The sequence below is a fragment of the Aquila chrysaetos genome, chromosome 17, assembly GCF_900496995.4.
Source record: "Aquila chrysaetos chrysaetos chromosome 17, bAquChr1.4, whole genome shotgun sequence".
NCBI classification, from domain to species: domain Eukaryota; kingdom Metazoa; phylum Chordata; class Aves; order Accipitriformes; family Accipitridae; genus Aquila; species Aquila chrysaetos.
Genome location: NC_044020.1, coordinates 13,662,074 through 13,674,942, shown reverse-complemented (window position 1 = coordinate 13,674,942; position 12,869 = coordinate 13,662,074). Strand labels below are relative to the sequence as shown.

At 39.9% G+C, this 12,869-nt stretch overlaps 1 protein-coding gene across 30 annotated transcripts in view; it reads right to left on the bottom strand.

Moving 5' to 3' along the window:
* The window catches only part of CACNA1C (calcium voltage-gated channel subunit alpha1 C), a 448,320-nt gene that overhangs the window by 164,190 nt on the left and 271,261 nt on the right, over positions 1-12,869 (bottom strand). For 17 of the 30 annotated variants that reach the window (XM_030040267.2, XM_030040270.2, XM_030040271.2 and 14 more), the window contains exon 7: positions 11,347-11,543. In XM_030040267.2, coding sequence (XP_029896127.1) covers positions 11,347-11,543 — 197 coding nt within the window. Of the gene's footprint in view, positions 1-11,346; positions 11,544-12,869 lie in introns of those variants that run through there. The other 13 variants (XM_030040283.2, XM_030040287.2, XM_030040285.2 and 10 more) reach the window with 1 other exon arrangement.

The following is a 12,869-nucleotide window of genomic DNA, read 5'->3' as shown; positions in this document are numbered from 1 at the left end:
TAAGTTAAAAATATTGGCAATTTGTACAGAACTCTCTGCAGGAGATAAACGGAGCCATTAACTGAGAAAGGACTGCCTCGATGAGGACAACAGAAACATCAAGGGAAGAGATTAATTTGCAACAGAGAACCCTTGAGAAAGAATCAAAGAACCTGCAGCAATGGAAGATGAGTCCAGAAGAGAGAAGGGGAAGGAGGCAGACAGATCTGAGATGATGGAGTCTGCAGAGGTTGCTTCTTCACCCCTGCTAACAAAGAATATGTTCAATCTGCTGTAAACGTCCTCACCCAAGTACACCTGCTCTGATCCAGGTAATTCCTGGTTTATTTTAGAAAAACTTTTGGTATACCTATAGCTCATTGCTATGGTGCCTTATCTCCCTGACAAGAGGGTGAAGTCTCCAGAACGGACCAAGCTTCCCACATAGCACTATGGAGAAGACAAGTGAAAGCAGTGCTGGGCTCAACCTCAGAGTCATGACAGCACACACTCCTGCAAAAGATACACCTTGACTGGCTTGAACTTCTTGGGGAGACTGTGTAAAGGCAGGAGTCCTGCAGAAGAGCCCTACCAGGCTGCTGCAACTTGTGCAAGAACAAGGCTAGAGCGAAGGTCTAGAAGCACTACCTTATAACCATGTCAGCTGCTTGATGGCAAAGTGAAAACATGTAAAATAGCTGTTTGAGCTTCTCTGAAATTATATGCAGTGGAATGCCATTTTGGTTATATGAACTCCCTTCAATGAAGAACACATAAAAGATGTGAAGCAAACTGTATTTACTCTTTGTTGCATACAGTATGCGGGAAGTGCATTGCTACCAGTAGAATTTGCCAAGCTTATTTCTTTGTAACAGCACTGAGTCATGTTTTCATCACTTAGTAAATACTGGCCCCACCTTTTCAAGGATATGCACACTTTCTCAGCTGGGAAAGACTGTATAAAGTCTGAGACATATAAAACCCCCCAAATTTCAACTACCTAGCCCCAGATTACTGATACTGTATGCTGACACTGAATCCTTCCACTGTGTTTTTTAGCCCCCAGTATATAATCACTGGACTCCACAACATTATTACATTCTTTGGTAAAGTTCTACGTTCATATTTGAGCTGTTTCGGTTTGGGTGCACATTGTTTTTTGCAGTCAGATGTTCTTTAACAGACTAAGCTATTATGGGAAATATAAGGTCTCTGTCTGAGAGCGGGAAGAGAATTAAAACTTGAATTCAAATGCCAGCAGGTCAAAATGTCTGTGGCACACAAGGATTGAGCTGAACTGTTTTTCTACTGCAAGCTCTTTCTGTTGAAAATGCTTACTGATCCCATACTTCTACGGCACAGTAGTTTGTGCTTGCTGGAGGGTAGGGGTGCAATATTGACTTGTGTGTTTACTACTGTCTTAATTAAATCTGTAATTTTAAATAGCCTTCACCCACATTTCCTGTATAACTTCAACTGATGGCAAAGGCCACTGGCATTTGACTTCACACTTTTCATTTCAAAATAGAAAAAAAGTTAGGCTCTCCCTTGACTTGAAGGAAACAGCAGTGTTGCTGGGTTTTGTTTTCACAAAGTTGCAACATTTATTAGCGCTAGTAATGTTTCAAAGGGACATGGATTACCATGGCAAATCAACTATCTGAAAAGTGAATTTTGCTGACAAAATCTCAGCATATTAAATTTTGTTAGTGCAAGTACCACTGCAGAATTCCTATAGTCAACTATACCAGGGGAAGGAAAACAGAAATAATCAGGAAGTTGCACCTCCTATCCTACCTATACTCTTTGTGCTTTCTTGTGGGACTTCTCTGTTTTTCTGTGAAAACTGGAGGGGGCTACGTACCTCTGCAGCATGTTTGGCCATACAGGGATTCTGAACCCCCACTGAAAACATTAGTTACACAGCAAGAATTCCTTACATCAAAGACAAATTCTGAGCTCCAATAAGCCTCCTGCTTTGCCACCTCACTCTCTTTCTCCAGGATTAATACACAGAAGAGAAAAAAAATACTTAAATGTATTTCATTTCAGTTTAGCATAGACCATGTTACCCAAAAGTGAAATATTGAAATACATTTAGAATCGTAGAATCATAGAATGGTTTGGGTTGGAAGGGACCTTAAAGACCACCTAGTTCCAACCCCCCTGCCATGGGCAGGGTCACCTTCCACTGGACCAGGTTGTTCAAAGTCCCATCCAACCTGTCTTGAACACTTCCAGGGATGGGGCATCCACAACCTCTCTCTTCTTCCTTACATGTAATTTAAATCTACCCTCTTTCAGTTTAAAGCCATCACCATTTGCTGCCAAGTGATAAAGCAACTCACATTCTAGAGTGTGCTGGAACTGTTGCACTTTGAGGATACAAATAATTCCCTCTAAACTATTCCCTCAAAAGTTTTTTGATGGTTTGGCGGTTTGGTTTTTTTTTTTTTTTTTTTTTTTTTTTTTTTTTTTTTTCCCCAACAGTGGCTCAGGTCACTCTCTGTCTGCATTAAGGCTGACTGTGTCATACAGACCATCTGGGAAAGAACAGGCCATACACTGACCCAGGCAGAGCTCTTGAAGACACTAGGCCCAGACTGAGCAGGTCTTCAGGACTTTCCACAAACACAGCCTAGAGTCCAGTGGGCCACGCCCTTGCTCTTGATCCATTCTGCTTGTTGATATAGATGATGACTGGCAGATTATTTTCCCTACCTCTTCCCTACTCAACAGCTAACATCAATAGTGACATTACTTTTGCCTTCTTATTACACTACTCTTCCTGATTCCTGAACAGTAGATCTACTTAGAGGAGATTCATGTCATTGATCTATCTGCAGTGTTCTGCCAAATCAGGTCCTTATACAGGTAACAGCACCCATTAAAGTTTTCACATGACCAATTACATGAGTGGGTTAGCTTGTTGGGTGAATTTGCAATTTGCAGAAATGCCATGTAGTGACCTCCAAAAATTATTTGGACTTGTGTGACTTAATCAGGATTTGAATTCAGGCCTCCAGAGGCAAAAGTCAGAGCTTTACACGAGTTGCTTGTTCCCATGTAAGTGTGCATAGCTTTTTTCCCTTTAAAAGAAAAAGGTTGATCTTTGAAAAAGTCATCCAAAAGCCCAAAGGCTATTTAGCCACAGGGCTGATAGTTCTTTCATTAGAGCTACTGCAGTAGTTCCATCTCTTACTGCTGCTCAGTTATTTAAAAACCTTTTCATCTTTTAAAAGCTTTGGATATTCACTCCAAAAGAATAAAGTGCTGATTTCAAGCATGAAAAATATCCCCTAGGATGGTGGGTTTCCAAATCTAAAGATTTCATTTCATCTTAGAATTCTGGGCTATCCCTTCCTGTCTCTGCTTATTTTGTATTTACATTTGCATGGCTGATTATTCAGAAAGGACTTTCTGCCTGCTTTACTGTATTGCTGTTTTATAACTGCTTCTATTTATCTCAGTGCAGACTGATAGTAAATTCTACCACAAGTATATCAGAACAGCACTGATTGCTGCATGCACAGGAATACACAAGCACATACTGTTCATTGATTTACATAGTCAATTAAGTCCTTAAAAATAAAGATAATGAAAAACAGTACTGTAAGCTGTAGATAATCACTGCCTTCTTTAATAAGTGGAGGCATCACTGTCAAGTCTTTTTTTGCACTTGATCAGTATATCCCAGTTTCCTTTGTAGCCAGTTCCCAATCTATGATATTCCTAGAAATCCATTCTACATTTTAAATGATGAATCCAGTTTTCAATTGTGAAATCACACCCCAAATTCTCAAATAAAATGTACAATATCTAGAACTCATAGCACACAGCTAATAAACCTTCATCTGATAGACACACTAGCCACTCACGGATATTGTATAAGCACTAGAGGTTCACTGGAGAAACTACTATCAAAGAGCCTGAATGAAGTGTAACTGCATTATTGGCAGACAAGACTGCCCCTTCTCTTTTTCTTGTGAGTCTGAGTTTTGTGGTAAATATTCCTCTGATTGAGTCCTAAACCCTTCATTTTCTACTTCTGGTCGCTTTGAATCTTCATGGAGATGTGCCCAGTATTGTTTTTAGGCCTCCAATTTGGGTGCAGTGCAGAAGATTGGAGTCAGAAGGGGACAGTTCTAGAGGAGGTCATGGGTGCAGCTAAACTATATGCTTATGATGGTGTGACCACCCATCATACTGAGCCCTCAAGCCCTGCTCAGGCAGAAATCCCACTGAAATCAATGAATAAAGCCAATATCAGTGGACCAATTCTCTTTGCAGGCAGGAAAGACTTATTATCCACAGTAAGATTGGTGAGGGTTTAGTTGTATTGCCCTTTGTCTTGAAAACAAGATGTTGAAACAAATTAAACTCAAATTAAACATGAGTTTTATAAATAGTCCTAGAGCCACCACTTGTGTTCTGACCTTGGGCATATTCCCCTGTCTTTTTCTTTCCCAGGGTCTAGATAATGAACCAAAGTCTGTTCTTTGTGAATTTGTCTAGTGGATATGGGTCCAAACTGAACAACTCTGAAGATGATTGTTTCAGCAAGCAATGATCATCAGTTCTTGAAAAACTGGGAGTAGGTCCCAAGCAGTGCACCCACAGAGGCCCTCAAAATCCTAAGTCATATATAAGTGTCCCAGTAGCTTAGCTCTTAATTTTATAGCTCTGGGATAAAAGATTAAAGTTAAGAAAGGTCTCTGTGGTGATTAGACAGCGGCAATTAGGAAACAGTCTAAAGAAGAACAAAAGAAGAAAGAATAGAGAAAGGGCAACAGAAATACAGGGCTATTAAAGAGGTCCTTCCCACGCAGGAGCACTGGGCAGAGGGTCTCCATTAACACCTCCCCATAACCAACCCGAAGAAGCTTATTTTTAATGGAGAGTTTCTTTCCATATAGAGGCAGAGGACTGAGAGGTCCAAAGTTGAGGTCTGAAGGGCTCATGAAAACTTCATTTCACACAATAAGTGCCTATTTTGCATTGAACAAACATTCAGCAGCAGGTTTTTGTGGCAGGTGGCAACGAGCAAGTCACTGCTGTTACTTTCAAGGCAGCAGTACAAGCAACCAAGCCAGTTGCACGTGTAGTTGTTCACGAGAAAAAGGAAAACAGATTTAGGTCAGCATTTATGCAAATTAAGTGTGGACACTGCTTTTTCAGTGCATGAATGCTGTGGCCCTTCAGTGCTCTGAACTATGGGCCCTCTCCCCTTACCCACCACTATTACAGCAGATGGAGATGAAATAACCTCTGCAATCACAGAGATGGGTTGCTCATACTTGTGTGCTTATTCTTTGTAAATTTTCCACATCCATGCAAATCCCTGCCGAAAAGATGATTAAAAAACCTCAACCCCACAACAATAAAAGCCCAGCATTTTCCTGGAGGGGTGGGGGCAGACGGGGAATAAACACCATGGAAACATGTAGACAGATATATTCTTAGAATCAGATCATTCTCTTGTGTGGAAAGCCTTACTAATTCAAGCTTAAGTGCTGCAAGAATAAAGGGTTAGAAGGAAAAACACAGCTGGTGAAAATTGGGGGTTGCAGCTCTGCGTTTAATGTCTTCCACTTTGTGGCAATTTCTCTGTATTCCTCACATCATCTTCCTCATTGGCTGCAACAGGCTGTGGGGGGATGAGAAAAGCTCAAAAGATTGTCAACGCTGTCAGCAAAGTAAATTATATCTGTTGTCCAGTTTGTTCCGTTTTGATTTCATGATGGGAATTGTAAGGGTGACTGTAAGCTCCAGTTTCAAGCTCTTTTAGTGACTCTTGGAAGTACGATCTCACAGATTCAGACATGGAAGGATCTTCCAGGACAGCCTGTTTAACCCACTGCATTTATATATGCTACTCTATGCTGTCCTTGGGGATGTGATGCTTCTGAATGTTTCCACTGATTCAATCTCATTACATTGTGGCTCTTGCTACATTGTGGTGGCTCTACTGCACTGTTTTAGATTACTAAAATGTCTTCTTGCCTAGGGACGGGGCAAGCCTACCAAGGATTGTTCAGTTAAATTTGAGAGAGTCAACTTATGCACCAGTTCAGGCATCTCTTCCAGGGACAGGTTAGCACCCTGGATCTCATCCAGACCTGGCTTTAGCCCATCTATGATAATACCACACTCTTTAGTTTACAGTTAGAGCCTTGAGGTAAACTGTCCCTGGAGGCACAGCATGTTATTTTCAGAGATTCAGCCAAGTATTCTGAAGTGTTGTCCAAATGGGACAAAGCCAATACTCCAAAAATGACTGCAGGCTCAAGGCTGCTCATTATTAATAATCATCAAGCAGATCAAGTAGAATTACTCGATCCTAGAATTCAAGCTGTAAAGGGCAAGCTGTACACAGAACATCTCAGGACCAGGTTCTCCACTACCCACCAGTGTGAATAGCACAATGCAACAACGTATGGTTGCATTTTGTATTTGCTCTGCACTGTTTTCATTTATATATACAATTGCTTAGATGCAGGGGCGTGGAGAGACCAGATATGTAAAACTGAGGCTGCAGTAGGCAGTTTTGCATGCAGTGTCACCAGGCTCCAACTGTAGAAAGTGCATTTCACACAAAGATGAAAGCCTTTCTAGAGACAGGGCACTGTCCAAATTGTATTTAACTCAGAAGCAAAGCTTCCCCTGAAGGACAGTAACAAACTGATTAAAAATAATTAAAAAGAAGCCCCATTAGGGAAGGTTGAAAGAACTGAATCTGCTCAGATTAGAAAAAGATTAAGGGAAGACAACAAATGCCTACAAATACTTAAACGGGATGTTACAAACTGCACAGGGATTAATTTTCCTCCTTAGTCAACAAGACAATAAGAAATAACGGACTGCAGCAGAGACTGATTACGAAATACCAAATGACTCAATTTGTAACATTTGGATTTGCATCTGCTGCTGGAAGTTTCCAAGACTGAGGGGTCTTCAGAAATGGGCCTTGTTGCCTGCACGAGGGAGCAAGCTGCTAATGCTGGCTGATCATACATTAAGGAGAGTTTTGAGAATAAGAAGTTCAATCTTTCTACAATGCATAGGAAAAATTATGATGTGACGTATCATAAGAGGTGCCTGTCTACTCAAATGATTCTGTGAACTGACTGCATATGAGACAAAGCCACCTGGCAGTTGTACTGGGAGAAAGTAAACCTTGTAAGACTGAGGCAGTATAGGAGATGTGCTCCTATAAACACTTAATGCTCCCTTCAACAAAGATCAATTCTTCAGCAAAGAGTCAACAAGGTGGTTTTGCACAGATTTTTATCCTGTCCAATACAGTTATTTCACATTAAAAAATTGTCTCCTTGTAAATAAGTAATTATCTTACCTGCCGCTATAGCAGTGTCAAACTGTTTTCCCTAACATTTTTCTTTCACATTTCAAAAGAAGCCAATCTACTCACAAGTCTTATCTGCTGAGTAAGAGAGGAGATTGGAAAGTGTATTGATCTTATTGATGTCAAGTCCTTCTAGGGAATAAAAGTTTATTGCTTTCCTGTCTCTGATTATCTTTTTGTAAGGATGTGGGTCACAGGCTGGGAAATAGCACTCCATGAGAGAGGAGACAGGCTTCACTACAGAGGTGAAAAGCTGGAGGAGACACAAGGGGAAGCATGAAGAAGGAAGCAGGAAACTGAAGGTAAAATCTGAAGAGCTGCCAAGTGGATTAGGAGTCCAGGGCTTGTGGAAGGTCATAGAGCTTTCTAAGTTTTAAACATGCAGGTTTAACCTTGCAAAGTGTGGCACAAGACAGACGTAGGTTTCATGAAATTACTAGTATATTTTTCAGGGCAACATGCTGAAGTGTGCTAAGCTCCCTCCATTCCCACTGAGAGGAATGCAGAGATCTAGGAACCTTTCAAAAGATATTTTTCAGAAAGTAGGAAGATATAATTGAAAAGTTCAAACCAAGGGACTTACTCCATTGTCTAAACATTTCTGGCCAAGTGATTGAGCCCAGAGCTTTATCTGTTGTTCTGCTGAGTTTTAGGTAAGGCTCTTATTTTCAAGATTTAAGGAGGGAGCAAAGAAAACTCCCTGCATCCACATGTATGTCCTTGGAAGACTATCACAAGAGACGCCAAGGCCCTGATTAGGCACCTGCAAGTCCTCATGTTGTACACATGACTGCATGTGGAAAATCTCAACAGCATGATCAAGATTTTACAAAATAGAAGGTGAGATCTTGACCTTTTGAAATTAATTGGAATTTTGACATTGACCCCAGCAGGAGCCCAGATTCAAACCTTGGTATATACCCTGAATTTCAGAGGAGCTAAGAACCTAACAGTCTGCTTGAACTTTGAATGCTCAGCACTTTTAATATCAACCTGTTAGCCTACATCATTAAGTTTAAGGAATGACCTCTGAAAATCATCACCTAAAATTTTCAGCCGCAAAACTGTCTGATTTACAGACATTTTCTTAACCATTCTGTACTTTCCTTTCAGTGTAAAATGGACAACCAACTCTATCTCAGGATTTAGTTGGAGAGAGGGGATCTTTAAGTCTGGATTTCTAATTTAATTAGCTGTGCAGATTTATTTCCTAATAAAGCAAATTTTAATTTCCATGACCTCACTATGGATCCAGGTGATCTTTCAAAGTGTTATCTACTTGAGAAGAGAATAGCCTCCTATCTCTGCACTCTTGTGGAGATGCAGTGTCCAACGGGTTGTCTATGACAAGTCCACTCTTCCTTGGCTCAAAAGGCAAAGGCCGGGGAGTAGAGTTATATATGAGTCAGATTTCACTAATGAAACAGTGGCTTACACTAAGTTTAAAATATATATATATATATATATATATATACATATACACACACATATCCTACCCTACTTACTAAACTTCTTTCTTCACTCTCAGAAATTGAAATGTTGCATCTTTTCTATTTTTTACTATCCAGAAGTACTCTTCCTTTTGATCTGGCTAGCTTAATCCAGAATGCCCTTTTCATGGGCATTTAGAGACATATGTTTCTACATATAAATATTAAAGCCACAATGCTTCTTATAAGTGTGCCCTGTAGTAATTGCCCAATCAACATCTGCCCCCAGAGTAGCACAGACCTCTCTGCAGAAGGAAATATGCATCACATCTCAGATACCTTCTTTACCATATGGCAAACACTGATCAGAGCTGACTTCTATCCACTTTGTCAATATAACTCAGAGGAAAAAATTCATATGGGACAATAGTACTCTTAGGATCGTTTACAGCAGCTTAAGAGTATGTCGGTCAGCTCAGGTGTTCAGGTGCTTACTCAAACTTTGTATTTCATGGCCTTTAAACATAGGTGATACGTTTTTTCTTTACAAACTAAATTTCTTCCTCTTCAATTACTGAAATTTTATCTGCAGTGCTAACTCTTATCTTTTGTAATCTTCTCTAGGAATAACTGGTAACTGATGATAACAAATATTTCTTTTGTTTCCAAAGCAAGCTTTCTATCAAAGCCATAATCTAAAAGGCTAACTATATGGATGCCCCTAAAAATGACCATCAATCTGCATTAATTTAAGGTCTCAGTTCACCATACTGTCTCTAAAGAAAAAAAGAAAAGCCCAGGAAATCAGTGAAAAAATCTGGCTGAATACCAAACAAAAGCCAACAGCTAAAATCCAGGTTGCTGCAGGGACGCCATAAAAAAAATCAGACCATCTGCAGCAGTCATGGTAGAAAATCATTTAGCAGTGAGTACATGCTTTTGGCTCCTGTTATTAGATAACTGATAACTGAGTTCTGAATGATTCACATCCAGTCACACGAATGACACATGGACCCAAAAGTGTGGGGATTGGCAGGGCCTTTCATAACACGTGCCTTTGGAGAAAATGAAGATAACTTGTGTATAGGTTTCACGATACTAAATTGTATACACTGCCAAAACTATTTTCATGTTTACTTCTGATACCTTTTACTCTCTCCTGTTTCCCCTGAACTACCTATAAATCCTCTCAATCACACAAAGACTGGAGGAATGTGAGCTAAATGTGATAAAAAGACAGGTTTATTATATATAGCCATAGTTGAGCCGTGCAGTAGTTTTGCCCAGTTCCTTTTCTGACTTAACTTCTGTTCTTCTTCATTATTTCATTAATCTATACCCTCTTTTCAAGTAAAGGCAATTTTTGTGCTCTGAGACCCAGCTCCCCTTGTGGTTTGATCTCTGCCCTTTATCTCAGGCATTAGAGGGAAGCTGGAGTCACAATTCTAAACTAAATTTACGAGGATAAAGAGACAACTGCTAGCTGTTCCACATAGAGACTATTGCAGATAAGCTACGTCTTCAAAGGGAAATCTTGTAAACCCAAACTCACTGATGGGTAGAAGGCAGCTTCAGGCTTGTGTTTAAGAGAGAAGCTGATATTGATTAACAGTGCAAGCTGCCTCAGTCCAGGTTATCCTTTTGTGTGCTTTGGGTCTTCTTGAGTTAAATGCCATCATGCATTGCAGCACATCCTACCATCTTGGAGAACCAGGTGTCATAGTATGCCAGTCCTCAAAGTTAGTAAGAGTCCGTGTTAGCCTTATACAGACCGGACTCGGCTGTGTGTGAATTAAATTCATGGACCATAACATATTTCTGCAAAAGGTGATGGCAAGAGCTGAATCCAGAAACGTGTTTATATCTGGTTTACAGGTGAAGGCTAAATCTGATTTTAACTCCTATAGTATAATTGTATTGCCACCGAATTTCCCAGCACATTAGGAATTACAAGGTAGAAACTAAAGCTATTGAAACTTCCAGAATTAGGGTAAAGGACAAGATGAGACTGCATTTAGATTAAAGATAGTATGTTTCAGCTAAAAATGATCAATACCAATATCAGAGTTATGATAATTTATTCTAACATTATTATGATAAAAGTCAGGAGTAGTGCTGGCATGAAAAGGGATTTATGAGGCCTTTCTTATAAAACCTATGAGCTGATCAGTGTAGTGCCTTTGTAACATTAATGCCATGCGTAAAGCACATAGTTATCTGTCACAAATACTTCTACATCAGTAATTTGGGGATGTACGAGATATTTCACTCCTGCAGAGAGGGTCTTTACATGACATTCTACTCAACAAAGGTACACTGCAAATCTTCAAACCAATAAGCCATGTGCCATCTTTCAACATTAAAATATCAATGCAAAGTCAACGTTTACATTTGATTTAACTGCGCCAGATAAACCCTCCCATTTTACCCACTAATATTCTGAGTTAATTAAAGCTTCACGCTAGCAACCATGCCTTCACCGTATAGAACAAGCAAGGAAGCTAAAGCCCTGAAATTTCAACATAGCCATAGCACATGAGCAGGCCTTTCAGCTTATCATTTTCGGATACGTACCCAGTACAGTACATCTGTCCAGCCCTCCATCGTGATGCACTGAAACACCGTCAGCATGGCAAAAGCAAAATTGTCAAAGTTCGTAATGCCGTGTTTAGGTCCCTCCCAGCCTGCCTTGCACTCCGTGCCGTTCTGACACTGCCGCCCATGTGCAGACTGGGGGGCACAGGGAGACGGATCATCTTCTGCAGGTGTATCTTAAAGGAGAGGAGGGAGAAAAAGGAGGTGAAGAGAACTAATTGCTATTTGACATACTGATAAGCGAGTAAAAGATATCTGATTTTAACAAATACATTTTGCAGTGAATTTGACAGATTTCTCTAGGAATACACAAGCAACTGTATTAATTTCAATGGGCAGAGGGATGTTTTGTTGTGCTTCACTTTCTTTTTGTAAAAATAATGGCCAAACTGTCAAATTTTACAGTCAAAACTGAGATGGACATTTTTTTAAAGCATACCCTTCTATGAGGAAGGAATCATGCCTTTCAACATGAGAGGGAGCATTAGATCAAGTCTATTATGTTTCTTTAGGCTGCATGTTGTGACCAGTGTTTTCATTCCGCAGTCACTTGGCATCTGGGTTAATCTTGGAAGGGAACTGCAGCACTGACTGGCACTCTGTTGAAGGAGGCTGAACCTCTGCAGCAGACAGGCTTCAGTGCTATGGAGATAGGTTGATATGGTGCTGGGCCACTGCTAAATTGAGCAGAGAGTCTCTGGAGCTCTGCTCTTTTGGAGTTTAGAAGCTGTGTGGCATTTTGTCAATAGCCCAGTGGCACTCAGAAGCTCTAAAAGACTACTGCTTGATTATCCACCTTCTGTACAGGTGTTTCCAAAGATCTGAGAACCCATATAACAAGCCTGCCTAAATGTTTTGGTATATGAAAAATGCTACAGAAAACATATTTATAAGCACAAAAACTCCTGCAATAGGATTTTTCTAAATATACGGATTTCAGAGCTCAGTGCTACATTTATAACAGATGCAGGTACGTGTGTGGGAGCAGGTAATTCTGTTTGTTTCTCACCTTATATGGCAAAAAATGTAATTTTCCAAAAGTTATGATCACATTCTGATCATTAAAGCATGCCAGAAACAGCAATATTAGAATTAGATGCTGTAATGTAAATAATTCCAGACAGTATGGAGAAAGATATATACACTTTGAAGCTCTAAACCAGACTGACAATTCATTATAGTTCTAGCATTATGTTCAGAAAATGAAATCTGCCAACGTTATAAAAGCAGAAAATATAGAACTTCTGAAACAATTTCCTGCTGTAGAATCTTTTCTTGATTACAATCCAAACTGGGTCCTAGGCATTGGCACCCACCACCGCATGGTAAACCACTCCTGTTCAAGTTCAATAAATCAAAAATGCCGATGGTTAGATGAGTGAGTGACAATACAATTGAATTATTTTGAAATTTGAATATTTCTTTCTGTAAATAATTTGAAAATTCTTTCCTGATGGATTTGGTGCAAAAAGTTTCTTCCCCTCAATATAATTTCGCTTTCT